We start from the raw sequence: 27,747 nt of genomic DNA, 5'->3' as shown, positions 1-27,747 counted from the left end.
AACTTCTGTCACTGAGCTCAGGATTCCCAGGCAAGCCCACGGAGTGCCCCACAGGGTCAGAGCCGTAACAGGACTTGGAAAATAACCCGAAAATTGGTGCATGGTTCTTTTCTTTTCTTCTCTCTCTTTTTTTTTTTTTTCGGGTTTTAATTTCCCTATGTAATAATAATGATTTGCTATCACTTTTCTTTTTTATTTATTTCTTATTTTATTTAGAGACAGGGTCTCACTCTGTCACCCAGGCTGGAGTGCAGTGGTGCAATCATGGCTCACTGCAGCCTTGACCTCCTGGGTTTAAGCAATCCTCCCACCTCAGCCTCTGGAGTAGCTGGGACTTCAGGTGCGCACCACCATGCCCAGCTAATTTTTTTGGTTTTTAGTAGAGACGAGGTCTTGCTATGTTGCCCAGCCTGGTCTTGAGCTCTTGAGCTCAAGTGATCCTCCTACCTCAGCTTCCCAAAGTGCTAAGATCACAGGCATGAGCCACCATGCCCAGCCTGCTCTCACTTTTCAATGAGGAAAATGAAGTCCAGAGCAGGCCAGTGACTCCCCTGGGGTGACCAGAAGGGGTGGCTACACACAGGTGTCTACATCCCAGGCTACCCAATTTCCCTTCTGTCTATCCTTACCCCTCACTACCTTCCTTCCATTTCCTGCTGGCACTAACCCAAGCCTCAGCCCATCAGCCAAAACCCACCTGGCTTGTGGAAACTGTATTCTAATGAATGGAGACAGACAAAAAAGTAAATGGGGCCAGGAGTGTTGGCTGACGCCTTGAATCCCAGCACTTTGGGAAGCCCAAGACATGAGGATTGCTTGAGGCCAGGAGTTCGAGACCACCCTGGGCAACATAGGAAGCCCCTATCTCTACAAAAAATTAAAAAAATAGCCAGGTGTGATGGCGCGCACCTGTATCCCAGCTACTCAGGAGGCTGAGGTGGGAGGATTGCTTGAGCCCTCAGTGAGTCGTGATTGCACCACTGCCTCCAGCCTGGGCGACAGAGCAAGACTCAATCTCTACAAAAATAAGTAAATGATTTTTTAAATTAATAAAATGTAAAAGTGAAAAAAAGTTTAAAAATGTAAAAAAATGTAAAAGTGAAATGTTCATTTGAGACAAGAATTATGGCAGGAAAGGATAGCCATTCAGTGGGGCAGCCAGAGACGAAGAGTATGGTACAGGGATTGGGGAGAGGGAACTCCAGGCAGACAGAAGAGCTTGCACAAGGGCCAGGAAGTACCAGATGGCTCATCACCTTCACACAAGCAGCAAGTTGCTGGAGCTGGCATAGGTTGAGAATGAGGCATGAGGCTAGAGGCACTGGCTGAAGCCAGGTTAAGAAGAGAAGAGGAAGCCAGGCGTGGTGGCTCACGCCTGTAATCCCAGCACTTTGGGAGGCCAAGGTGGGCGGATTGCTTGAGGTTAGGAGTTCGAGACCAGCCTTACCAACATGGTGAAACCCCGTCTCTACTAAAAATACAGACCAAGCTCAGTGGCTCATACCTGTAATCCCAGCACTTTGGAAGGTTGAGTCCGGCGGATCACTTGAAGCCAGGAGTTCGAGACCAGCCTGGCCAGTGTGGTAAAATCCTGTCTCTACTAAAAATACAAAAATCAGCCAGGCGTGGTGTTGCATGCCTGTAGTCCCAGCTACTCGGGAGGTTGAGGCACAAGAATCACTTGAACCAGGAGGCGGAGGTTGCAGTGAGCCAACGTCATGCCACTGAACTCCAGTCTGGGTGAGACAGCAAAATTCTGTCTCAAAAAATAATAATAATAAAATAAAAATAAAAATAAGGCCGGGTGCAGTGGTTCACGCCTGTAATCCCAGCACTTTGGGAGGCCAATGTGGGTGGATCATGAGGTCAGGAGATCAAGAACATCCTGGCTAACACAGTGAAACCCTGTCTCTACTAAAAATACAAAAAATTGGCGTGGCGTAGTGGCGGGCGCCTGTTGTCCCAGCTACTCAGGAGGCTGAGGCAGGAGAATGGCGTGAACCCGGGAGGTGGAGCTTGCGGTCCAGCCTTGGTGACAGAGCCAGACTCCATCTCAACAAAATAAAAATTAAAAAAAATAATTAGCCAGGCACTGTGGCACACATCTATAATCCCAGCTACTCAGGAGGCTGAGGCAGGAGGATCGCTTGAACCCAGGAGTCAAAGATTGCAGTGAGCTGAGATCACGCCACTGCACTCCAGCCTGGGCAATAGAGAGAGAGACTCCATCTCAAAAAAAAAAAAAAAAAAACACAAAGGAGAAGCAAGGGATTGGGGTGTGTCAGGGAGCCCTAAGAGAAGATGGGGTTCAATTTTTTTTTTTGAGATGGAGCCTCGCTCTGTCGCTCAGACTGGAGTGCAATGGTGTGACTTCGGCTCACTGCAACCTCCACCTGCCAGGTTCAAGCAATTCTCCTGCCTCAGCCTCCTGAGTAGCTGGGACTACAGGCGCAAGACACCATGCCTGGCTAATTTTTTTATATTTTTAGTACAGACGGGGTTTCATCATGCTGGCCAGGCTGGTCTCGAACTCCTGACCTCATTATCTGCCTGCCTCGGCCTCCTAAAGTGTTGGGATTACAGGCATGAACCACTGCACCCAGCCTAAGATTTTTTTTTAATTAGAGAAGGGGGTCTCACTATGTTGCCCAGGCTGACTTTGAACTCCTGGGCTTAATTGATCCTCCTGCCTCAGCTTCCCATAGTGGTAGGATTACCAGCATGAGCCACGGCACCCAGCCAACCGCCCCCTACCCTTTCTTTTTCTTTTCTTTTCTTCTTTTTTTTTTTTTTTTTTGAGACAGTGTCTTGCTCTGTTGCCCAGGATGGACGGCAGTGGTGCAATCTTGGCTCACTGCAACCTCCGTCTCCCAGGTTCTAGCGATTCTCCTGCCTCAGCCTCCTAAGTAGCTGGGACTACAGGTGCCTGCTGCCATGCCTGGTTAGTTTTTGTATTTTTAGTAGAGACGGGCTTTCACCATGTTGGCCAGGCTGGTCTCAAACTCCTGACCTCAAGTGATCCACCTGCCTTGGCCTCCCAAAGTGCTGGGATTACAGGCATGAGCCACCACGCCTGGCCTTATTTTATTGTGTTTTTAATAGAGACGGGGTCTTGCTATTTTGCCCAAGCTGGTCTGGAACTCCTGGCCTCAAGGGATCCTCTCACCTCAGTTTCCCAAAGTGCTGAGATTACAGGTGAGAGCAGAGTCGCCCAGCCAGGGTTCAAGATGTGAGAGGTAAGGCAGTTCTGGGTGACAGTAGAGGTTGGGAGGGGCCATGGAGAGAGCCGAAGCGAGGCCCCATGTGGTCAAGGGGGTGAGCAGGTGGCATGCCTCCAGGACCCGCTGTGGGGAGCCCCAGCTGCATGGGCTGCCGGGGAGTGAGCTGCCACCACTGGGGGGTGCTGCAGAGGAAACAGGGGCTGGACTCCAGCCCCAGTTCCCTGTCCGTCTCCAGTGGCCTGTGGGGCTGCTCCCTCGGCAGATGTTGGTATTTCCCTGGTGCACTCGTTCCCACGTGGCCTGGTGGGCAGTGCCCAGGCAGGCCGAGGAGGCAGAGAGCAGGAAGGGGAAGCCCCGCCTGGTTTCTATCTCACACCAGGGACCCGGCAGGGAAACCCCACAGGTCCTAAAAAGAAAGTGGCAGCAGTTGTTCTTGGGGAAGACCAAGAAACCCCATCCTCTCCCTGAAGATGGGAAATCCAGGGCGGGGCTGAGGGTGGGGCTGTGCTGGAAGGGAGACCTGTGGTCCATGTGGCCCAGCCCTGACCATGGCCTCTACAGAGCAGAAACACCAAGATTATTCTTGGACCTGGTTGAGCCCTGATCCTGACCTCACTCAACTCGAGCCTGGCCACAGGCTGAGCCCCGATCCTGGTCACTGACTGAGCTCTCATCCCAGCCCAAGCCTGGACCCCCTGCTGAGTCCCAGTCCCAGTCAGCACCTTGGCCAAAGACCAAGCTCTAGACCCAACCCTATAGGCCACAAGCAAAGCCCCAGGTCACTGATAGCTCTGACCCTAAACACAGACACAGCCGGGACATTGGCCCGGGACTAGGCTGTGAGTTCAGCTGTACACTGATTCCTGATCCTGATTATAGACTGAAATCAAATCCTATATCTGACTCAGGTTAAAGATGGAGACAGAGCCCTTGGCCCTGGAAAAAACCCTAACCCTGGTCCCAGATATGGCCTCGGACCTGGTTTTATCCAGCCCTGACCCTAGTTACAAACTGAGCTCCAATCCCACCATCACGCTGAGCCTCTGCCTGGCCCCATGCAAAGGTGCATCCCAGCCACCCACTGAGCACTGACTCTCTTTGTGCCACCTCCCTCAGCCATCTGGTAAACCATAAGGGAGTCAGATGACTCAAAACCCTGAATCCCCTCGGGTGGGCAATCCCCTTACCTGGCTATCCATCTTTGGAAGGACAGTAGACCCTAGGATGATGGTGGCAGAGCCGAGAATCAGGAGGGGGTTTGGGACTCTGGGATCAACCAGTGAATAGGGCTGGATGGCTCACCCAAGCATGGGACATTGAGGACAGGGCTGGACGTGGGAACTTAGCAGTGAGTCTGGAGCTTGGATGTCCCGAAACCCCAGCTTCCCGTCACCCCCCATCATACCTCCCACCCCCTCCGGGAAGGGAAATTACATTTCCCCATTTTAGCAAGGGGTGGCGAGAGGGAAGAATGAGTGAACACAAAGCTGAAAGTACAAGCAGGACGGAAAGTGAAACCGGGCACAGCCCCCAGTATAAGACCCCCCCTACCCAGGAGATGGCTGACCAAAGAGGCTGGGCCCCGCCATGGGCCAGACGGCAGGCGACCTTGGCTGGCGTGAGTTTGAAGCCAGGGGTGGGGGGCTTGGTTGAGTTTGGGCAGAGAATGGACGAGCTTGGCTGGTGCAGATTGGGGGTCGAGAGCTGAGAGCAGCAACTTGGCCAAGACTGAGGATTCGGCTGGCTGCTGCATGGGAAGGGAGGCTGGCATGACTGGGTGGGGGCCTGGGGCAGTGGGGTGGTGGTCTGACCCAGGGCTGGGCAGAGGATGAGAAGGAGGCCTTGGCTAGTGGGAATGGGGAGGGTTGGACCAGCAATTTGACAAGGACCAGGTCTAGGCAGATAAATGAAGAGTTTGGAGTGAATAAGCAGAAGCCAAACAGCTTGGCTAAGACTGAGAATGGGGCCGGCTGGAGGAAGAGCAGAACGAGGTGCTGGCACAAGTGGAGCGCTGGGACCAAGATGTCAGCAGCCTCACTGGGTCAAAGGTCTTTAGTTTGATGTTGGAAGGAGGTCCAATCTGCGGCTGGTGGCTGCAGAACTCAGGGGCTAGAACCAGAGCAGTAGGCAGTGGAGAAGGTAACATGCCACGTAGGGCAGGTAGGGACCAAAGGCTGGAGGATGGAGACAGAGCCTTCAAAGGCCAGAGCCAATGACCCAGGATCAGCTGCAGAGGGTAAGGAGGGGGTCTGGGGGCTCCAGAGGTCAGGTTGGAGATGGCACAGCTCACTTATGGTTGGGCTTGATCCACCAGGGCCTGGGGGCACCCACCCTGTCCCCAACATTGAGCTAGGAAGAACCCCACTCTGCCTTAAGTCTCCAGGATGTCAGAGGGTCCGAGTGGCCCCAAAACCAGGGAGTCTGAATGCCAGAGATCTTACGTTAGGCATTGCCCACCACATCTGGAAGCCCACGAGGGAGGTAGATGTCCCTAGAAGCTCCCCTTCACCTTTATCAGGGGACATTTCGAGAGCAGAGCCCAGGGGTTAGAGATTGAGAGAGGACAGGGAAGAGGCAGGGAGAGAAGGGAGAGCAGGATGGACTTCGGGCCAGTTTTGGTTTGTGTTTCGAGGAGAATTGTGTAACTCTTGTGCTTGCTAGATTTCCTCTCCCTGAGGGGGAAATTGATGAATGCTGCCCTCTTCCTAGAGCGCCCATCCGCTGCCCCTCTTTCCAGGAAAACACAGGTCAGGAAGCATACTCGGAATTCAGCCATTCTGGGCTGGGCGCAGTGGCTGATGTCTGTAATCCCAGCACTTTGGGAGGCCAAGGCAGGCGGATCACCTGAGGTCAGGAGTTGGAGACCAGCCTGGCCAACACGGCAAAACCCCTCTCTACTAAAAATAATAAAAATTAGCCAGGCGTGGTGGCACATGGCTGTAATCCCAGCTACTCAGGAGGCTGAGGCAGGATAATTGCTTTAACCTGGGAGGTGAAGGTTGCAGTGAGCCGAGATCGCGCCACTGCACTGCAGCCTGGGTGACAGAGTGAGAATCTGTCTTAAAAAAACAAAAGCTCCCATACTGTGGATTCGCCCCAGGCAGGTTACCCTGCTAGGATCCACCTGCCGTGGTGGAAACTGGACAAACCTGTCCTTTTGACTCCCTGGAATAGAGCCTCTGGCATTGCCAGCCCATCCCTGGGGACCTCATGGCCAGTTCAAGCCATCAGAGTCGCTTGGCTGAGCCCAAAGAATCCTTGGCAGAACATGGTGTGCCCACTCCTGGGGCAGATGGCTGCCTCCCTCTGCATTCTCTGGGGAAAACCCATGGGCTCTGCATTTGGAAAAACCTGGAATCCAGTCCTGGCTTCCCACCTTCTGGCTATTTGATCTTGGGCAAGTCAACCTCACTGAGCCTCATCTGCAAATTGGGGAGAACAATAGCACTGAGGCTGCCACACGTGGTTGTGCAGGTTGCTCACTGAAAAAGGCATTTGGCCAAGGGAGTTTATGGGGGTCAAAATCCAGTCTCTGTCCCGGCACAGTGGCTCATGCCTGTGATCCCAGCAATTTGGGAGGCTGAGGCGGGAAGATCTCTTGAGGCCAGGAGTTCAAGACCAGCCTGGGCAACATAGTGAGACCCTGTCTCTACAAAAAAATAGAAACAGGCACAGTGGTGTGTCCCTGTGATCCCAGCTACTTGGGAGGCTGAGGCGAGAGGATCACTTGAGCCTGGGAGTTCAAGGCTACAGTGAGCTGTGATCACACCACTACACTCCAGCCTGGGTGATAGAACAGAACTCTGTTTCAAAAAAAAAAAAAGGATCAGGCTTCTGGTCTTTTTGCAAAAGTGGGCACACCATGCGGAGATGCCATATGGGGGCCGTGCTGGCTGCATCGTGGGGTTTTGTTTTGTTTTGTTTATTTGAGACAGAGTCTGGCTCTGTTGCCCAGGCTGGAGCACAGTGGTGTTAGCTCACTGCAGCCTCTGCCTCCCAAGTTCAAGCGATTCTCCTGCCTCAACCTCCTGAGTAGCTGGGATTACAGGCATGCACCACCACGCCCGACTAATTTTTGTATTTTTAGTAGAGACAGGGTTTCGCCATGTTGGCCAGGCTGGTCTTGAACTCCTGGCCTCAGGTGATCTGCCCGCCTCGGTCTCCTAAATTGTTGGGATTACAGGTGTGAGTCACCGCACCCAGCCTCCATTGTGGTTTTGAGGAGGCAGAGGAATGATGCTGGTCAAAGTGCCTGCACCGTGCTCACAGCTAGCACAGGCTCAGAAAAGGCATGTTCCCTTCCTTCTCCCGAGTTCTCAAGCTCTCTCCCTGTCTTGCCACCCTCTTCCCATCTCTCCAGGGCTCAGCCTGTTGCTGCTTCCCTTGCTCCTGGTTCAAGCTGGTGTCTGGGGATTCCCAAGGCCCCCAGGGAGGCCCCAGCTGAGCCTGCAGGAGCTGCGGAGGGAGTTCACAGTCAGCCTGCATCTCGCCAGGAAGCTGCTCTCCGAGGTTCGGGGCCAGGCGCACCGCTTTGTAAGTCCCCCTAATGCAGCTGGTGCTGGAGATGGGCAGACCCCCAATCCCTTCTGGCCCCCACTAACAGACCTTGCCCCCCAGGCGGAATCTCACCTGCCAGGAGTGAACCTGTACCTCCTGCCCCTGGGAGAGCAGCTCCCTGATGTTTCCCTGACCTTCCAGGCCTGGCGCCGCCTCTCTGTGAGTGAGGGCTGGTGGAGTGGGGCGGGAAGCTTGTGATAGGCTGGGGCCAGGGTGCAAGATGAGGCTGGAGATTGAGCTGGAGATGCATTGGGGATAGAACCTGGATAAGGCTGAATATGTCATTGGACATAGAGATGAAAGACAGGCATGGTGACTTACACCTATAAACCCAGCACTTTGGGAGGCCCAGGTGGAAGGACTGCTTGAGGCCAGGAGTTCAAGACCAGTCTGGGCAACATAGTGAAACTTTGTCTCTACAAAAAAAAATTTAAGAGTTAGCCAGGCATGGTGGTGTACACCTTTGGTCCCAGCTACTCAGGAGGCCGACATGGGAGGATTGCTTGAGCTCCGGAGTTGAAGGCTGCAGTGAGTTATGATCCTGGACTCCAGGATGGAGAACAGAGGGAAACCCTGTCTCAGAAAAATAAATAAACTGCCAGGCGTGGTGGCTCATGCCTGTAATCCCAGCACTTTGGGAGGCTGAGGAGGGCGGATCACCTGAGGTCAAGAGTTCAAGACCCAGCCTGGCCAACATGGCGAAACCCCATCTCTACTAAAAAATACAAAAATTAGCTGAGCGCGGTGGCTCACGCCTGTAATCCCAGCACTGTGAGAGGCTGATGTGGGTGGATCACCTGAGGTCAGGAGTTCGAGACCAGCCTGACCAACATGAAGAAACCCCACCTCTACTAAAAATACCAAATTAGCCGGGTATGGTGCTGTGCGCCTGTAATCCCAGCTACTCGGGAGGCTGAGGCAGGAGAATTACTTGAACCCAGGAGGTGGAGGTTGCAGTGAGATGAGATCGCGCCACTGCACTCCAGCCTGGGCAACAGAGCGAGACTCCATCTCAAAACAAACCAACAATAAAGATGAAGCTGGAGTAAGGAAGTGGGGTTGGGAAGAGGTAAGAGTGGAGCTAGGCATGGAACGTGGCAGGCATGGGACTGGAATGAGGCTGGAGAGAGATCACAGCAGCATGGAGGGTGGGTGGAGGTGGCACTGGGGGTGAGAATGCGGATAGTTAGAGATGAGAAGGTGATGATGAGGGTGAACGTTAAGCATGGGATGGAGAAGGGATGGGGATTGCTGGTGGGGAAGGGAATGGAATAGGGTTAGGAATGAGGTTGGAGATGGGATGGAAAGATGGAAAGAGTGAGTCTGGGCACATGGAGGAAGGATGGAGTTGGGGTTAGGAATGGGAATGAGGCTGAAGATGGGATGGAAACACATGGGCAGGAGGTATGATGGGATGGTGGAGGAGGGAAGGGAACAGGGCTGTGGATGGAGAGTGCTTCAGGGACTGAGAGGGGGTGCGTTAGAGAAGATCATTGGCATAGGAGTGAAAGGGAGGCTGGAAAAGGAGATGGGACAAATGTCCCAGACAGTGGAGATGGAAGGAATGGGGACACAGCTGGGCTGAGGTTGGGGAAGAGCTACAGGGATGGACTGGAGGCTGGAGCGTGGAATGGGAAGGAGACCCGGATAGGGAGGGGGTGGGTGTGATATGGCCATCCTTGGCCTGTGGGCCTTTCCTGACCATCTCCCTCCCCTTCAGGACCCGGAGCGTCTCTGCTTCATCTCCACCACGCTTCAGCCCTTCCATGCCCTGCTGGGAGGGCTGGGGACCCAGGGCCGCTGGACCAACATGGAGAGGATGCAGCTGTGGGCCATGAGGCTGGACCTCCGCGATCTGCAGCGGCACCTCCGCTTCCAGGTAGAGCCCGGCCACCCTCCACCACCCCAGACCACGTGGGAAAGAAGACTCGCTGGCTCATTCAGTGATCCCATGCTCTGAGTGTGTGTGAGAGAGTGTGAGTGTGACTGAGTGTCCATGAGTGTGTGGGTTCATGAGTGTGAGAGTGTGAGTGTGACTGTGTGGGTCCGTAAGTGTGAGTGAGTGTGACTGTGTGGGTCCATGAGTGTGACAGTGTGACTGTGAGAGTGTGTGAGTGTGGGTCTGTGAGTGTGAGAGTGTGTGGGTGTGACTGTGAGTGCATGTGGGTCTGTATGAGTGTGAGCATGACTGTGTGTGAGGCTGTGGGTCCGTGAGTGTGAGAGTGTGTGAGTGTGTGGGTCTGAGTGTACCTGACTATGAGAGTGTGTGGGTGTGACTGTGAGTGTGTGTGTGGGGGGGGGCTGTATGAGTGTGAGCATGACTGTGTGTATGTGGGTCCGTGTGTGAGTGTGTGACTGTGAGTGTGTGGATCTGTGAGTGTGAAAGTGTGTGACTGTGAGTGTGTGGGTGTGGGTGTGACTGTGTGTGTGGGTCTGTATGAGTGTGAGCGTGACCGTGTGTGAGTGTGTAGGCCCATGAGTGTGAGACTGTGTGAGTGTATGGGACTGTGAGTGTAAGAGCGTGGGAGTGTGTGGGTGGGTGTGTGAATGTGAGTGTTGTGAGTGTGAAAGTGAGGTGTGTGGGTGAGAGTTTGGGTATAGGTATGTCAGTGTGTGAGGATGAGTGTGAGTGTGAGAGTGTGTGGGTACGTGAACGATTTTTTTTTTTTCTGAGACTAAGTCTCACTCTGTCGCCCAGGCTGGAGTGCAGCGGTGCGATCTCAGCTCACTGTAACATCTGCCTCCCAGGTTCAAGCAATTCTCCTGCCTCAGCCTCCTGAGTAGCTAGGACTACAGGCGTGCACCATCATGCCCGGCTAATTTTTTTGTATTTTTAGTTTCACCATGTTGGCCAGGCTGGTCTGAGACTCCTGACCTCGTGCTCTGCCCGCCTCAGCTTCCCAAAGTGCTGGGATTACAGGCGTGAGCCACCGTGCCCAGCCATGAATGTGTTTTGTGTGAATGTGACTGTATGGGAATGAGTGTGGGTGCGTTGTGAGAATGAGTATGTGTGTGAGTGTGTGCGTGTGTGTGCGCGCACACACAGCCACACCAGGCCCTGGTGCCGTCCCTCAATCTTCACATTCTCCTGGGGCTCCATCTTCAACAGGAGGCCATTGGGCTGTGAGGTCACTCGGGGTGTGTCCTGAGTGCCCAGCACAGCGTCTGCCTCCTGTTTCCTTTCTCCCTCTGATTCTCTGATGTCACCCAGATCCTCCAGAACCTTTCAAAGGGAAATCAGAATTTTACACTTAATGAAACGAGAATAGAAAATGCAAGCAGCAGGGCTGGGCGTGGTGGCTCACGCCTGGAATCCCAGCACTTTGGGAGGCCAAAGCGGGTGGATCATTTGAGGTCAGGAGTTCGAGACCAGCCTGGCCAACATGGTAAAACCCCATCTCTACTAAAAATACAAAAATTAGTCGGGCGTGGTGGTGCACTTCTGTAGTCCCAGCTACTCAGGAGGCTGAGGTAGCAGAATTGCTTGAACTGGGGAGACAGAGGTTGCAGTGAGCCGTGATCACCCCACTGCACTCCAGCCTGGGCGACAGAGCGGGACTCCCAAGAAAGAGAGAGAGGAATGGCAAGCAGCAGGGAATCTGAGCTATGTCACCCTCTGCCTGTTGCTGACCCAACCCAAAAGCAACTTTCACAGCAGAGAGAAACTTCCTGAACCCCACGCCTCGGGGCAGTCCTTGGGGTGATCTAGCTCTGTGAGCATCCTCTTGCTCCTTGACTTCCATTTTCTCGAACCGAAAGATCAGGTGAGACGCGTTAGCAGGTGACATCATGGAAGATCAAGCAGGGAATGTCCGGGGAAATCATGACCTTGTGGTCACTGATGTCATTGGGAACCGCTGGGCATGAATAGGGAATGAGGATTCCTCTCAGGTTCTCGGCCTGGCCCCTCCCTGACCCATGGCCTCTCCTCACAGGTGCTGGCTGCGGGATTCAACCTGCCAGAGGAGGAGGAGGAGGAAAAGGAGGAGGAGGAGAGGAAGGGGCTGCTCCCAGGGGCACTGGGCAGCGCCTTACAGGGGCCGGCCCAGGTGTCCTGGCCCCAGCTCCTCTCCACCTACCGCCTGCTGCACTCCTTGGAGCTCGTCTTATCTCGGGCCGTGCGGGAGTTGCTGCTGCTGTCCAAGGCTGGGCACTCAGTCTGGCCCTTGGGGTTCCCAACATTGAGCCCCCAGCCCTGATCGGTGGCTTCTTAGCCCCCTGCCCCCCACCCTTTAGAACTTTAGGACTGGAGTCTTGGCATCAGGGCAGCCTTCGCATCATCAGCCTTGGACAAGGGAGGGCTCTTCCAGCCCCCTGCCCCAGGCCCTACCCAGTAACTGAAAGCCCCTCTGGTCCTCGCCAGCTATTTATTTCTTGGATATTTATTTATTGTTTAGGGAGATGATGGTTTATTTATTGTCTTGGGGCCTGATGGTCCTCCTCGGGCCAAGCCCCCATGCTGGGTGCCCAATAAAGCACTCTCATCCACCCCTGGCCTCCGCTTCTCTTCGGGTAAGGGCTGTCTGACACCCAGAGGGCAGGGCAGCCTGGAACGGGGTTAGCAACCTCTAGCCATCCTGAACCCCTCTCTGCTCCTACATTTTTGGGGTCTCTGGCCCACCTTCCCCTACTATGTCCTGCTCAGGCAGGCAGTTGCCATAGTAACCAGCAGCATCCTGAGGCCGAGCTACCGTTTTGGAAGCTCAAGGCAGCTCATCTTTGATTCTGAACAGTGCTCCTTAAGCCCTCCTAACCGCCTTCCTTTGGCCTGGATGCAACTCCAGAGGTTTGTGTTATCCCCGCCCAGTTCTGAGGGTCTTGGTGCAGGGAGTTGGGCTGGGAAGTGGGAGTTAGAGAGGAAGGCCTGTAAGGAAAATGGTCGCTGTTCCCTCAGTCTTCCTTGCAGTCTTTATTGTTTTATTTTGTTTTTAAAAGATGGGGGTCTTGCTATGCTGCCCAGGCTGGTCTCGAACTCCTGGTCTCAAGCGATCCTCCCACCTTGGCCTCCCAAAGCTCTGGGGTGACAGGCATGAGCCCCCGTGCCCAGCCTCCTTGCAGTCCAGACAGCTGACTCAGGCTGGGGAGGAACCAGGGCAGGCACCCTGAGAGGTGGTCTCAGTGGGGTAGGTGGTCCACCAGCCTGTGTTGGAGAATCAGACTCCTTAAGTTCACGGTCTTCCCAGACGTCTGGTTTTGCCTGCTCCATGAATGATACATCAAGACACTGAGGCCCAGAGGGTGGAGAGGATGTGTCCACAGTGGCAGAGGGAGCAGGGCTCAGTGGCATTGGAGCAAGCCTTCTGGCACCCACTCAGGGCCTGGCTCCCAGAGCACCGGGTCTCAGTCACTGGGGCTTAGGCCGGCCCAGACGGGCTTGCAGCTCCTGCATCATGCCAGGGTGCGCGAGGCCAAACCTGGAGGCGGAAGTCAGGCCCGTGAGAACAGGTTCCCAGGTGCCCACGGTCTCTTCCCCACCCCAGCTGAGTTGCCCTGTGCCTACCCGTGTCCCAGGGGCCTTCTCCTGGCTGGCACCGGGGTCCCATCATGACTCAGAGGGCTTGGCTCCAGGGGTTCCTCCAGCTGGAGGGGTCTCTGCTCAGGAGCTGACAGCTCCTCCTCAGGAGGGTTGGGGGCTGGGGGCTCCTCCTGCTGCTCCCAGGCCGGAGTCCGACGAAAAGAGGGCCGGGAGCGACGCTGTGAGGAGATTCTCGAGAGGTGCACGCGACTCCTTGGGACAGAGACGTCTAGGAGGGACCCGGGGAGCGGGGCCTGCAGGAAAGGGGGCACAGAGGACCATGGGGCCAGCTTCGGGATTCCACTCGTTCCCCCCGAGACGCCACCAAGAGCCCTCACCTCGCTCCAGCTGTTGGCAGCACCTCCTCTGGCACTGCCCATGGCCTCAGCCGTCTCGGCTTCCCCGACTGACTCCGGTGCAGCTTCTGCAGGGGCCTGGTGTGTTGGCTGCTCCTCCTGGCCCCTGACGTGTTCCAGGCTTTCTGGCTCAGTCTCCTTGGCCTCTGCCCTCCGGCCCCCGGTCACCATGAGACCCTCTGCATCAAGGAGCCTTGGTGCCTCTCCCTCAGGGTGGTAGTCCCCACACCGCCCCTCACTGTCTTCCCTCTGTTCTCTCTCCTGCCATCCAACAGCCTCTTCTTCCAACAGCGTCCACTCTTCTAGAAGCCCCCCAGCCTCCACCATGGCTCCCATCCCCTCTGCCCTCGCTGTCTGGGAGCCCACGGGATCCAGCCCACAGCTGTCCTCTGCGCCTGCAGATTCCTCGGCCTCTACCCGCCCTCCCCAAGGTCCTCCCTCCCTGGACTCAAAAGCCTCTACTTGGCTGCCTCTGCCAGTCACCTCTTCCTCTGCTGAGCCCTCCAGACCAAATTCTTGCCCACCTGCATGCTCTCCTGCTGCTGCCTCTTCCTTTTCTCTCGAGTCCCAGCCTTGCCCAAGCGCCCCTTCCAAAGCTTCACCAGCGCCAGCAGCGCTGATGTCTGGGACCACCTCACCCCCCATAATCCCAGCAGCCACAGAGCCAGTCTGTGCATCCTCACGGTCCGGGAGGCCCACAGCCACCGCTTGCAGGCTCCAGCCTCTTCTGGATGTTCTGTCAGCCTCCGCCTCTTCATCCTCAGTTTCTCTGGCATAGGCCTCTCCCAGTGACGGGCAAGGCCCTGCATCTGCCCCTGTGCTTCCGTCCAGCTCCTGGTTCTCTGAGACAGACGCCTCTCCCTCCTCAGTTCCACATCCCGCGTCCTGGGTTGTCAGCCCCTCCCCGCCTGCCTCTGGGACTTCTGATAGTTCAGACTCTCGGTCTCCTTCAGCCTCAGCCGCCAGGGTCTGGCCTCCCGCAGTCTCCTCCTCCTCCCGCTGCTCGCCATCGGCCGCAACCTCCTGAGTATTTCCTCTCTCCATGTCCTTTCTCGTGCGGTTTTCCCAGGCTCCTGGGAAGGCCTCGGAGGCCTCAGGCTTTACAGACCCCGCGTGCCTGGGACCTGCCTCCAGGCTCCTCTCCTGCTCCTCTTTGCTCAGGGCCAGAACTCCCATGAGCTCCACCTCCCCTGCCTCCCTTTCCTCGGGTTGCTTAGTTGGGGTCTGGGTGCCCCCCATCAGCTCAGGTCCCTGACCTTTGGTGATGCTGTGTGTGAGGCCACCCCATTCCACCCCCAGTGGGCCACAGCTAGTCTGGGCCGCCTCACTCTCCTCCCCTGTGAGCTCCTCCTCAGGCCTGGCCTCTGGAGTTGCCTCCAAGTCGGCAGCGCCTTCAGCCTCTCCATCTGAGGGCAGCTCAGCCACTGGATCCCTGCTGCTCCCTCTCTCCTCCTGGGCCTCCTCTGCCTGTACCAGCTCTTCCATCCTGGCCCGGTCGGCCCTGATCTCCAAGTCCTGCCTCATCTCAGCCTCCTTACCACGCAGGTCTACCTGGCCCTCAAAGCTCTCCCCTGCCTCCTGGCCTCCCACAGCCTCCCTCCCTGCAGTCTGGCTCTCAGCAGCCTCTTCTGTTCTTTCAGTGCCCAGGACCTGGGCCTGTTTGGGGAAAGGGCTCACCTCAGCCTCTCTCTCCTCATCCCCCTCCTCCTCTAGGACCCAGACTTTTCCAGTAGCCTCTAGGAGCCTTTCTCCTGGGACTGCTCCATATTCTGTCTGTCTGACTCCCAGCAGGTCAGCCTCCTCTTTGCCTGAGGTCGTCCAGGCCTTGTCCCCTCCTAAGGCTGTCCCGGCCTCCTCCCCTCCTGAGGCTGTCCCAGCCTCCCCACCTGAGGTCGTCCAGGCCTCCTCCCCTCCTGAGGCTGTCCCGGCCTCCTCCCCTCCTGAGGCTGTCCCAGCCTCCCCACCTGAGGCTATCCCGGCCTCCTCCCCTCCTGAGGCTGTCCCGGCCTCCTCCCCTCCCGAGGCTGTCCCAGCCTCCTCCCCTACCAAGGCTGTCCCGGCCTCCTCCCCGCCTGAGGCTGTTTCAGCCTCCTCCCCGCCTGAGGCTGTCTCAGCCTCCTCCCCGCCTGAGATTGTCCTGGCTTCCTCCCCATCTAAAATTGCCCTGGCCTCTTCCCTACCTGGGGTTGTCCTGGCCTCCTCTCTGCCTAAGATTCCCCAGTCCTCAGGCTCTGCCCCTGGGCCCCATGTCCCCCATGCCCTAGTGCTTTCACAGGCCTTCTCCACCACTACCACCTCTTCTCCTTTCCCAGCCCCTTCGGCCCCAGGCTCCTCAGTTTCCCCTGCATCTGCCTCCCTGACCCCCTGCTCCATCTCCCGGTTGTCCCCTGCCGCCTTTGGCCCAATAGCACCAGCCTTCCCCTCCGTCTCCCCATGCCAGGTCCACTCTGACTCCGCCCCTCTGGCCATCCCTGGCTCTCTTGCCCTGACCTCTTCCTCCTCCTCCTCCTGTTCCCAGCTTCTCAGCCTCTCCTCTCTGTTCACTTCCTGCTCATGGGACTCCTGCCTCTCCTGGGCTTGGCCGCTCCTGTCTTGGCAAGCCCCAGACCCTGCCTTGGATTTCTTTCTGGCCTCCAAGTGGGCGCTTGGCTCCTGGCACCTGGCAGCCTTGGCTGTCTCCCCAGCCCCACTGTCCTGCCTCTCTGCTTGGGACCCATGGGAGCTGCCATCTCCCCAGCCCCAGGTCTGTTCTACAGCTGAGCTCCCCACTTCACGTTTTCTGTCATCTCCAGGCCCTCTCAGCCTTCCAGCCCCCTCGTTTTGGCTGCCTCTAAGGCCCTCCAGGTCCTCCTGGGCTTCCTCCTCTACAATCTTCCCTGTCTTTCCCACCGCCACAGCCCCCAGTTCCTCAGCCGCCTGCGCCTCCCGCTCTACAGTGGGGACTGCATCTCCCAGGAGGTAGGAGACAAAGGTGCCGAGGGAATCCTAGGAAAAAAGAGAGAGGGGAGAGTCATTGAGGAGAGTCCCAGCCCTTTCCCTGGGGGCCCTGGCTGGAGGAGCCCAGGTTAAGGAAGAGGGTACTGGGATCTGAAAGGAGAAGAAGAGGATTTGCAGAAGGAGCCAGAAGGGGCATCGATTAGGGGTACGAGGATGCATGGTTGGAGGTGGGGACTGAAATTCAGAAAATATTAGGCCAGGAGTCTGCCTGAACCTGAGAAAGCAATCTCCAGTTTGAGGAGATCAGAAGGAGGAGGGGAAAGGTGAGGCCCCAGGGGAGGTGCCCGGAAGTGAGGCCCCAGGGAATGGGGTGCAAGTATCTGGCAGCTGTCTGCCCTTCTCACCAGTGCCCCCCTCAAGGCCTGGTGCAGCCCAGGGAGGTATAGCCGGAGGAAGTCCATCCTGTCTGTCTCTGTCTGTGTGTCCAGAAAGCTGATAATGACCGTCCCCACCCACCAAGACAAGCCAACCTTCCCCAGGACCAAAGGCACTTCCTCTTCCCCTGTCTCCCTGATGCGTCCCCACCCCAGGCCCTGCCCACCGCCCCTGATGCCCACAGTAGCCCCCACTGCAGCCCGGGAAGTGGGTGTACATCACACAGGGGACTCAGGTGCACATTTGGAAATAAAGAACAAGCAAGAGGCCAGAAAGGACAAAGTGGGAGTAGGAGACCTTAGAACTGGGGAGAGGGAGAGGGAGGGGACATGTGGCAACAGCAGCTCAAGTGACTCAGGTCTCCTATCCGCACCTCAGCCATTTCCGCCTCCCCTACAAGCCACAGCCACTCTGCAAGAGGAAGCTGGGGTTTGTGGTTCCTGTTTTGCCTGGGAAGAAAGAGTAGCAGTGAAGAGGGGGCTGGTGGGAGCTCTGACACATTTCGGCATCATTAACGCTTCCCCCAGGGGCAGAAGGGGCCGGATTGGTGGCTCTGGGGTGCATCCCCTCACTTATGATTAGGCTTGCAAAAAAGAACTTGGCTAAACTTTATATTGTGGATATCTGTGTCTGCCTCCCACCTTCCTGTGACTTCCTTGATGGCAGATGCCATGTATGAAACACTGCTGAATTTCTAGAGCCCTGCACGTTAGTAGGATTCCATTTTTCATCAGCTGAGTGACCTGGGAGGCACACTAGAGAGGGCACATTTCTTTTCTTTTCTTTTTTTTTTTTTTTGAGACAGTCTCACTCTGTCACCCAGGCTGGAGTGTAGTGGCGCAGTCTCAGCTCACTGCAACCTCTGCCTCCTGGGTTCAAGTGATTCTCCTGCCTCAGCCTCCCGAGTAGCTGGGATTACAGGTGCATGCCACCACACCTGGTTAATTTTTGTATCTTTAGTAGAGACAGGGTTTCACCATGTTAGCCAGGCTGGTTTCGAACTCCTGACCTCCACCTTGGCCTCCCAAAGTGCTGGGATGACAGGCATGAGCCACCACGCCCAGACGAGAGGGCACATTTCCAACTGCATTCTGAAGGCCTGGTGGTGAGAAAGAGCATATAGAGGTGGCACAGCCCATAGCAGAGATGAGGCCAAGGACAAGAAGAGAATGCAGGATGCCGCTTTCCACCTAGAAGAAGGTAAGGGTATGATTCCTTATTTGGAACTACATAAAGTGACCTTGCTCTACTTCTCTTCCCCATACCCTCCTTCTCCCCTCCCCAGCCCCACTTTCCTATTCCAATTAGGGCAATTCTATGAAATCACAGCATCAGAATCTTAGGCCTTAAAATCATTTAGTCTGGCCAGGTGCAGTGGCTCACGCCTGTAGTCCTAGCACTTTGGGAAGCCAAGGCAGGTGGATTGCTTGAGCTCAGGAGTTTGAGGCCACCCTGGGCAACGTGGCAAAATCCAGTCTCTACAAAAAATACAAAAATTAGCTGAGCACAGTGGTGCGCACCTGCTGTCCCAGCTACTCGGGAGGCTGAGGTGGGAGGATCACCTGAGCCTGGGAGGTCAAGGTTGCAGCAAACCAAGATCCTGCCACTGCACTCCAGCCTGGGGAACAGAGCAAAACCCTGTCAAAAAAAAAAAAAAAAAAAAAATCTGGTCTAAGCACCACCTTTGATGGAGGCAGGAATCCTGCAGCAGCCTGGAGCCAACCCAATGGCTCCCTGCCTCTGGTGCTCTATTTCTTATCACCATACAGGTCTCTAAGGTCACCTTTAGGTCTAACATTGTATGAATGATTGTCAGCAACTTTCCAATTTTTTTCATATATATATATTTTTTTATTTTATTTTTTACTTTTTCTTTTTTTGAGACAGGATCTCACTCTGTCACCCAGGCTGGAGTGCAGTGGCGTGATCATAGCTCACTGTAGCTTCAACCTCCTGGGCACAAGTGATCCTCCCACCTCAGCTTCCAAGGTACCTGTGACTACAGGAATGCGCCACCATGCCCGGCTAATTTTGTTTTATATATATATATTTGTACCTTGGTTTTCTCATCTGTAACACCAGGGGTTGAAGTGCTGTGATATTTTTTGGTTCTAGGATAATTTGGAAATAGGGATCTCTTAACATCTTGGATACTGCCAATAGATCATTCAGGAAATCCCTTTAGATGAGTGTTATGTTTACTTAGGTCTCTAAAACAATTTGTAAGGTCAACAGATGGGGATAAGAATGACCTGAAGCTGGTCGTCTTTGTTCGCAACCAGAAACAGTCCTGCCTCAAAAAAAAAAAAAAAAAAGGGAGTAGGCAGGTGGCCATATTTGTTTCTGGCAAGTAAGTGCTGAAGGAAAGGAGCTGAAGCCTCCCACAGCCATAACTGGTGCTGGCAGGCTACTGTCTCGGTCTTGGGCGCCACTGATCTAAGGTCACGGCTCTGCTTGCTGCTCCCACCTGCTCCAGTTTAAAACCTGCGGTTCCAGGGTTCTCCAGCCCCTCCCTTTCTCACGCTCCGAAGCCGAGAAGGCCCAAAGCGAAGACAGAGAGGACCCGGAAGTAGGGAAAACCTCTGAGCACGTGATGGGGGAACACGCGGGTGCTGTCACGTGATCCGACAAACGGCCTCTGCATAGTGCAGAACATTCTGCTGCTCTTAAAGGTACAGGCCTCAGGGTCCCTGCTGTAGACGGGGCGGGGGCAGAGTACGATGGGTGGGGCGTGGTGGGTCGTAGGGCGCTCGAGATGGAGCCCCCAGCTTTCTTGATGGATCGCGGGGCGCGAGTGCCCTAGACAAGGCGGAGCTGGGACCGGCAATCGGGCGTTGATCCTTGTCACCTGTCGCAGACCCTCATCCCTCCCGTGGGAGCCCCCTTTGGACACTCTATGACCCTGGACCCTCGGGGGACCTGAACTTGATGCGATGGGAGGCTGTGCAGGCTCGCGGCGGCGCTTTTCGGATTCCGAGGGTGAGTATTCCCGCCCACCCTCATGGAACGACCACCTCTGGCTCGCAGCCCACCTGAGGGGAATGAGAGCTGACTCGGCCCCAGGAGGACACGCATGGAGCGGTCGTGCACCTGAGAGTAGGTGGGGGTCATGCCCTCTTCTCGCTCTCCCAGGGGAGGAGACCGTCCCGGAGCCCCGGCTCCCTCTGTTGGACCATCATCAGGGCGCGCATTGGAAGAACGCGGTGGGCTTCTGGTGAGTGGCCTGAGACTGCAGCAAGTGACAGTGGCATGAGAAGAGGGAAGTGACCGGAGGAAAGGGGGAAGAAAGAGTTAAGCTGCGCAAAGGAGCTGAACCCAGAAATATTTACTGAATCCACTGGTTTGCCCCGGGGGCAGCATGTAAAATTTCCAAACTTCACTCCTTATCACCTTCCGGATTTAGCAAGATCCTCATACCTACCACCTGTAGGATTATTTACTTTTTTCTTCCAGCCAATTCAGCCTTAACGTTTTTTAATGCACATATTTTTAAAAAGAAAACTTTAAATCACGACTCCACTTGGAAAACCAGCGTTTTCCTAATGAACGTTTAAATAAATGCATCACTACTAAAACTTTTTATTTTTTTAATTTATTTTATTTTATCTTATTTTTTTTTCTTTTTGAGACAGGGTCTTGCTCTGTTGCCCAGGTTGGAATGCAGTAGTGCAATCACAGCTCCCTGCAGCCTGGAACTCCTGGGCTCAAGTGATTCTCCCACCTCAGCCTCCAAGTAGGTGTGGCTACAGGTGTGCACCACCGCATCTGCCTAATTTTTAAATTTTTTTATAGAGATGGGGGTCTCACTATGGGACCTGGGCTGGTCTCAAACTCGTGGCCTCAAGTGATCCTCCTACCTCAACCTTCCAAAGTGCTGAGATTACAAGCATGAGCCACCATGCCGGGCCTGAACCTTTTTTTTTTTTTTTTTTTTTCTTTGAGCCGGAGTCTCTCTCTGTCCTCCAGGCTGGAGTGCAGTGGCGCAATCTCGGCTCACTGCAAACTCCGCCTCCCAGGTTCACACCACTCTTCTGCCTCAGCCTCCGGAGTAGCTGAGACTACAGGCGCCTGCCACCACGCCCGGCTATTTTTTTGTATTTTTAGTAGAGATGGGGTTTCACCGCGTTATCCAGGATGGTCTCGATCTCCTGACCTCGTCATCCGCCCGCCTCGGCCTCCCAAAGTGCTGGGATTACAGGTGTGAGCCACCGCGCCCAGCTTTTTTTTTTTTTTTTTTTTTTTTTTTATTTTATTTTTGAGACAGAGTCTCACTCTATCACCCAGGCTGGAGAGCAGTGGCACAATCTCGGCTCACCGAAACCTCCACCTCCAAGGTTCAAGCGATTCTCCTGTCTCAGCTCCCCGAGTAGCTGGGATTACAGGCGCGTGCCACCAGACACAGCTAATTTTTTGTATTTTTAGTAAAGACAGGATTTCACCATGTTGGTCAGGCTGGTCTGGAACTCCTGACCTTAGGTGATCCGCTTGCCTCCACTTCCCAAAGTGCTGGGATTACAGGCGTGAGCCACCGTGCCCCGCCCTGACATAGGGGCTTTGGGATCACAGACTTGGATTCACTTCCAGCCTCCAAGGCCTCTCCCAGAAACTCTCTGTGACCACTCTCCTTTTTTTTTTTTTTTTTTTTTTTTTTGAGATAGAGTCTCACTCTTGTAGCCCAGGCTGGAGTGCAATGGCACAATCTCGGCTTACTGCAACCTCCGCCTTTCGGGTTCAAGTGGTTCTCCTGCCTCAGCCTCCTGAGTAGCTAGGATTACAGGCATGTGCAACTTCGCCCATCTAATTTTGTATTTTTTAGTAGAGACGGGGTTTCTCCATATTGGTCAGGCTGGTCTCGAACTCCTGACCTCAGGCGATCCGCCCGCCTCGGCCCCTCAAAGTGCTGGAATTACAGGTGTGAGCCACTGCACTCGGCCTCTTCCTTTTTATTTTTTATTTTTGTGACAGGGTCTTGCTCTGTCACCCAGGTTAGAGTGCAGTGGCATGATCACAGTTCACTGCAGCCTCTGACTCCTGGACTCAAGCAATCCTCCCACCTCAGCCTCCCAAGTAGCTGGGACTATAGTGCAAGCCACCACACCTGGCTAATTTTTAAATTTTTTGTAGAGATGGGGGTCTCACTATCTTGCCCAAGCACCAAAGCCTGTATTTTTGACCCCAACATTGAATGAGGATGGGATCTGGTGATAGAGGGAAAAAAAAGAGGGGGATGATTGAAGGGCACAGGTAAGGGAAGGTTTGGCACAAAGGCTACAGATGGCTGCAGGATGAGGAGGGAGTTGAGACCTGTCCTGCTCCTTCCAGGCTGCTGGGCCTTTGCAACAACTTCTCTTATGTGGTGATGCTGAGTGCCGCCCACGACATCCTTAGCCACAAGAGGACATCGGGAAACCAGAGCCATGTAAGTGACTCTCTACCACCACCACCATGGTTAGTCCCTGTGGGAAGATGAGGGGGTGGGACAAGGTGGGGTAAAGTTTCCAGTCTCTGGCTGGGCGCAGTGGCTCACACCTGTAATCCCAGCAGTTTGGGAGGCTGAGGCGGGCGGATCACTTGAAGTCAGGAGTTCGAGACCAGCCTGGCCAACATGGTGAAACTCCGACTCTACTAAAAATACAAAAACTAGCTGGGTGTGGTGGCACACACCTGTAGTCTGAGCTATTCAGGAGGCTGAGGCAGGAGAATTGCTTGAAGCCAGGAGGTGGAAGTTGCAATGAGCCAAGATCACACCACTGCACTCTAGCTTGGGCAACAGAGTGAGACTCCATCTCAAAAAAAAGAAAGCTCTTGAATGTGTTATCTAAACAAAGTCCATTTACAGGGCCATCTGCGGCCTGTGGTCTAGTAGTGTGAGACTCATATGGAAACCCCCTCTTCATTGTGCATGCAGAGACGCTGAGGTCCTGAGAAGTCAATCACTGCTGACCCAAAGCCATCCTTCAAGTGAAGGCAGAGCTGGGACGGGAGCCAGGCTCTGTGTGTCTATCCCTCTGCCTCCAGGGTGAAAGACATGCTTTTCTCCCATTAGGTGGACCCAGGCCCAACGCCGATGCCCCACAACAGCTCATCACGATTTGACTGCAACTCTGTCTCTACGGCTGTGCGTACTCATCTCACCTGGTCCTTGCCTGACCCAGGGCCCCTGGGTCTATAGACCCCACTCCCAGCCCTTCACTACCCAGCTGGGACTGTCATGATTAAAACAGTTGAGACCTGGGCTGGGCGCACTGGCTTACACTTGTAATCCCAGCACTTTGGGAGACCAAGGTGGGAGGATCACTTGAGCCTAGGAGTTTGAGACCAGCCTGGGCAGTATAGTGAGACCCCCATCTTAAGGAAAATAATTAAAATATGTATATATATATAATAATTGAGACCTTAATATAATTTCTGAGGCTGAGGCGGATGGATCACTTGAGACCAGGAGTTCAAGACCAGCCTGGCCAACATGGTGAAACCCCATCTGTACTAAAAATACAAAAATTAGCCAGGCATGGTGGTGCACGCCTGTAATCCCAGCTACTCGGGAGGCTGAGGCAGGAGAATCACTTGAACCCAGGAGTTGGAGGTTGTAGTGAGCCAAGATCGAGCCACTACACTCCAGCCTGGGTGGCAGAATGAGACTCACTCTCAAAATATATATATATATATAGTTTCTGAGTCCTTTCTGTCTGTAGCATATATTAGCTCATTTAAGCCACACAGCAGTCCTGTGAGCTAGGCGCTATGATATTCCCATTTTCCAGATGAGGAAACTGAAGCTCAGAGAGTATAAACTCTTGACACACAACTAAGGAGTGGCAGAGCTGAGACTTGAACCCAGGCGTGCCTGACTCCAGAGCCTGTGTTTGTAGCAGGCCTGTTTGGCCAGCTCCTGCCTCTCCTTGGCCACGTGGTTGGGAGGGTTGTCCCCTGGAAGCTCTGCGGTCTCACTCTATTCTCCTGTCCCAGGCTGTGCTCCTGGCGGACATCCTCCCCACACTCGTCATCAAATTGTTGGCTCCTCTTGGCCTTCACCTGCTGCCCTACAGGTCTGGGTGAGGGTAGTGGGAGGCAGGGTGGGCAGGAGCTGAGAAAGGGGAGGCCGGGATGGCTGAGATGCTGAGAGTAGAGACCGACCTTCCCCCTCCCTTCCCTTCTCACCCCCTCAGCCCCCGGGTTCTCGTCAGTGGGATTTGTGCTGCTGGAAGCTTCGTCCTGGTTGCCTTTTCTCATTCTGTGGGGACCAGCCTGTGTGGTGAGTGTGTGGTTCTGTGTCAGATGGGGAGCCCCGAGGAACCGCATCAGAGCATTTGTGGGAAGAGTCTCCCCAGCCTCCCAGAGGAAAGGGATTCATTCTGTCACCCTTAGAAGCCTGCTAGGGCTATCAGCAGTAGGAGATGGGAGACTGGGACAATTTGGAGGGGTAGGCAGTGGAGGAGATGGGAGAAAATGGATGAATTAGATGGAGATTGAGGTGAACAAAGTCAAGACTCTGTGATGGACCAGGCACAGTGACTCATGCCTATAATCCCAGCACTTTGGAAAGCCAAGGCAGGCAGATCACCTGAGGTCAGGAGTTCGAAACCAGCCTGGCCAACATGGAGAAACCCCGTCTCTACCAAAAATACAAAAATTAGCTGGGTGTGGTGGCAGGAGCCTGTAATCCCAGCTACTCGGGAGGCTGAGGCAGGAGAATCTCTTGAACCTGGGAGGCAGAGGTTGCAGTGAGCCGAGATCACGCCACTGTACTCCAGCCTGGGTGACAGGGCGAGACCCCGTCTCCAAAAAGAAAAGAAAAGAAAAAGACTGATGAAGGGGCAGAGACATCAAGGGTGCATGTCTGCCCCTGGTCTGATAACTGGGTGGATGGAGGTGCCACTCTCCATGAAGGGACACGCAAGGGAGTGGGGCTCTGCTTCAGACCTGGAACCTGGCCTATGCATGGGATCTATTGGAGCCTCTATGAGCTGATACTGAGGAGGCCATGGCCAGACACATTAGAGGCCAGGGCAGTGTGGCAAGGTGAGGTGTGACCATCCCAGTGCTTGTCCTCCCCCCAGGTGTGGTCTTCGCTAGCATCTCATCAGGCCTTGGGGAGGTCACCTTCCTCTCCCTCACTGCCTTCTACCCCAGGTAAGCAGGTGGAGCAGGGAGTGTGGGGAGAGGCTGTCCCATGGTCAGCCTAGGTCCTCCTGAATGTTCCTGTGTTCTCCTTCCCAGGGCCGTGATCTCCTGGTGGTCCTCAGGGACTGGGGGAGCTGGGCTGCTGGGGGCCCTGTCCTACCTGGGCCTCACCCAGGCCGGCCTCTCCCCTCAGCAGACCCTGCTGTCCATGCTGGGTATCCCTGCCCTGCTCCTGGCCAGGTGAGCTACCCTGAGCCGGGAGGGAGAGGGGTCCAAGGAGAGAAAACTTGGCCATGGCTGGGTGTGGTGGCTCACGCCTGTAATCCCAGCACTTTGGGAGGCCAAGGAGGGCGGATCGCCTAAGGTCAGGAAACCAGCCTGGCCAACATGGTGAAACCCCGTCTCTACTAAAAATACAACAATTAGCCAGGTGTGGTGGCGGGTGCCTGTAGTCCCAACTACTCAGGAGGCTGAGGCAGGAGAATTGCTTGAACCCCGGAGGCAGTGGTGGCAGTGAGCCGAGATCGTGCCATTGCACTCCAGCCCGGGCGACAGAGTGAGACTCTGTCTCAGGAAGAAAAAAAAAAAAAAAGAAAGAAAAGAAAACTTGATTATGATTGCAATCTTCAAGTCCCTACCTTGCTGTGAAGGGAGGCGGAATCTGGACTCTGATAGCCCCACGTGTGAGTCCTGGAGCTGCCACTTTTTAGCTTTGTAGCGTTGAACAATTTACTCCACCTCTCTGAACCCTCAGTTTCCCCATATCTCAAATGGCAGTTGTTCTTGCTTTCCTTGGAGGTGATGAGGGTAATGCATTCAGCACAGTGTGGTTCCCAAGGTGATTAGAAGTAGGATGAGGGTGGACTTTATTTGATTAGTTCCTTTTTTTTTTTTTTTTTTTTAATCAGTGTTGACCAGGTTGGCCTCGAATGTGTAGCCTTGCCTGCCTGAGTGCCAGGGCAACCGGCCTGAACCATGGTGACTCCCTTTTTTTTTTTTTTTTTTTTTTGAGACGGAGTCTCACTGTGTCACTCAGGCTGGAGTGCAGTGACTGGTGTGATCTCAGCTCACTGCAGCCTCGGCCTCCCGGGCTCTAGTGATTCTCCTGCCTCAGCCTCCCGAGTAGCTGGGACTACAGGCCCATGCCACCATGCCTGGCTAATTTTTTATATTTTTAGTAGAGACGGGGTTTCACTGTGTTGGCCAGGCTGGTCTCAAACTCCTGACCTCAAGTGATCCACCTGCCTTGGCCTCCCATAATGCTAGGAATACAGGCGTGAGCCACCGTGCCCGGCCTGATTAGTTCTGTGTATTTTCATGCATATTACAAAACACTTTGGCCGGGCATGGTGGCTCACACCTGTAATCCCAGCTCTTTGGGAGGCGGAGGTGGGCGCACCACGAGGTCAGGAGTTTGAGACCAGCCTGGCCAATATGGTGAAACCCCGTCTCTACTAAAAATACAAAAATTAGCCAGGCTTGGTGGCGCTTGCCTGTAGTCCCAGCTACTTGGGAGGCTGAGGAGAAGAATCGCTTGAACCCAGGAGGCAGAGGTTGCAGTGAGCCGTGATTGTGCCACTGCACTCCAGGCTGGGCAACAGAGCGAGACTCCGTCTAAAAAAAAAAAAAACACACACTTTGAACTAGCCAGACACACCTGGCCCTTCACAAGATTAGTGCTTAGGACAAGTCTAAGTAGAAAAAGTGAGTCCATTTAAAGAAAAATATTAAGTAAAAATATATATATACAGGAGGAATATGGATATGGCAAATAACATGAAGCCAGAACCTAAGTGACTAAAATCGAGGAAGTTCTGGCCTAGCACAGAGTGAACGTATAATTAATGGGAGCTAGAGCAACCATTAGAATAATAATGGCCAGAAAACAGAACTGACTCGCTAGGTATGAGCCAGCAGTCCGAACAAGGGCCTGCTGAGCACAGTGGCTCACAGCTGTAATCCCAGTGCTTTAGGAGGCTGAGGCTGGAGGACCACTAGAGGCTAGAAATTTGAGACCAGCCTGGGCAACATAGCGAGACTCCATTTATACAAAAAATGGAAAATATGAGGCGGGCTTGGTGGCACATGCCTGTAGTCCCCGCTACTTGGGAGGCTGAGGCGGGAGGATTGCTTGAGCCTGGGAGGTCGCGGCTGCAGTGAGCTATGATTGCACCACTGCATTCCAGCCTGGATGCTGGAGAAAGACCCTGTCTCTGAAAAAAATCAAAACAAAATGAAGGCCCATGAATAGGAACAAGGAGATAAATTCAGCTCCAAAGAAGGAAGCCTTTGTCCACAATTGGAGCTCTCCCGCACAGCGTAGGAGCCTTAGAGGCAGTGAGCTACCCATCTTTGGAAGTGTTCAAAGGTAGAGGTGTTCCCTGGGAAAAGTGGCCTAGATGGTCCCTGGGGACCTTCCCAGCCAGTAGGGTTTTCTGACCCTGCCTTCATCCTACTCCTAGCTATTTCTTGTTGCTCACATCTCCTGAGGCCCAGGACCCTGGAGGGGAAGAAGAGGCAGAGAGCGCAGCCCGGCAGCCCCTCATAAGAACCGAGGCCCCGGAGTCGAAGCCAGGTAGGAGACACAGACCCTCAGAGAGGT

At 54.5% G+C, this 27,747-nt stretch overlaps 3 protein-coding genes across 19 annotated transcripts in view; 2 read left to right on the top strand and 1 right to left on the bottom strand.

Moving 5' to 3' along the window:
• The first annotated feature begins 4,726 nt into the window (after positions 1–4,726).
• On the top strand, positions 4,727–12,222 carry IL27 (interleukin 27). The gene is made up of 5 exons (XM_034952211.3): positions 4,727–4,839; positions 7,582–7,754; positions 7,839–7,937; positions 9,499–9,657; positions 11,714–12,222. Exons 1-5 carry the CDS (start codon positions 4,809–4,811, stop codon positions 11,975–11,977), a joined length of 726 nt encoding a protein of 241 aa, XP_034808102.1. The 5' UTR covers positions 4,727–4,808; the 3' UTR covers positions 11,978–12,222.
• Positions 12,223–12,403: 181 nt separating this feature from the next.
• On the bottom strand, positions 12,404–19,290 carry LOC117978821 (apolipoprotein B receptor-like). Its single transcript, XM_063597437.1, has 5 exons — positions 16,991–19,290; positions 15,711–16,634; positions 13,632–15,656; positions 13,279–13,547; positions 12,404–13,192 (listed from the first exon to the last, which is right to left on the bottom strand). The coding sequence occupies exons 1-5, from the start codon at positions 17,045–17,047 to the stop codon at positions 13,123–13,125; spliced, it is 3,345 nt and encodes a 1,114-aa protein (XP_063453507.1). The 5' UTR covers positions 17,048–19,290; the 3' UTR covers positions 12,404–13,122.
• A 125-nt stretch (positions 19,291–19,415) lies between these two features.
• LOC117978823 (battenin) overlaps positions 19,416–27,747 on the top strand; it is a 31,883-nt gene continuing 23,551 nt past the window's right edge. For 4 of the 17 annotated variants that reach the window (XR_010110206.1, XR_008621352.2, XM_055099618.2 and 1 more), the window contains exons 1-8: positions 19,709–20,235; positions 22,344–22,440; positions 23,068–23,139; positions 23,991–24,070; positions 24,191–24,276; positions 25,082–25,154; positions 25,242–25,385; positions 27,608–27,720. Coding sequence is in view for 13 of the 17 variants with exons in the window: in XM_055099618.2 (XP_054955593.1) it covers positions 19,955–20,235; positions 22,344–22,440; positions 23,068–23,139; positions 23,991–24,070; positions 24,191–24,276; positions 25,082–25,154; positions 25,242–25,385; positions 27,608–27,720 (946 nt within the window). In the remaining 4 variants the exon portion in view is untranslated. Of the gene's footprint in view, positions 20,236–22,343; positions 22,441–23,067; positions 23,140–23,990; positions 24,071–24,190; positions 24,277–25,081; positions 25,155–25,241; positions 25,386–27,607; positions 27,721–27,747 lie in introns of all 17 variants that reach the window. The other 13 variants (XM_063597416.1, XM_063597417.1, XR_008621354.2 and 10 more) reach the window with 11 other exon arrangements.

This window comes from Pan paniscus, chromosome 18 (genome assembly GCF_029289425.2).
Source record: "Pan paniscus chromosome 18, NHGRI_mPanPan1-v2.0_pri, whole genome shotgun sequence".
Taxonomy (NCBI): Eukaryota; Metazoa; Chordata; class Mammalia; order Primates; family Hominidae; genus Pan; species Pan paniscus.
Note: the sequence above shows the minus strand (reverse complement) of the source record. Positions and strands in the feature narration are given on the sequence as shown.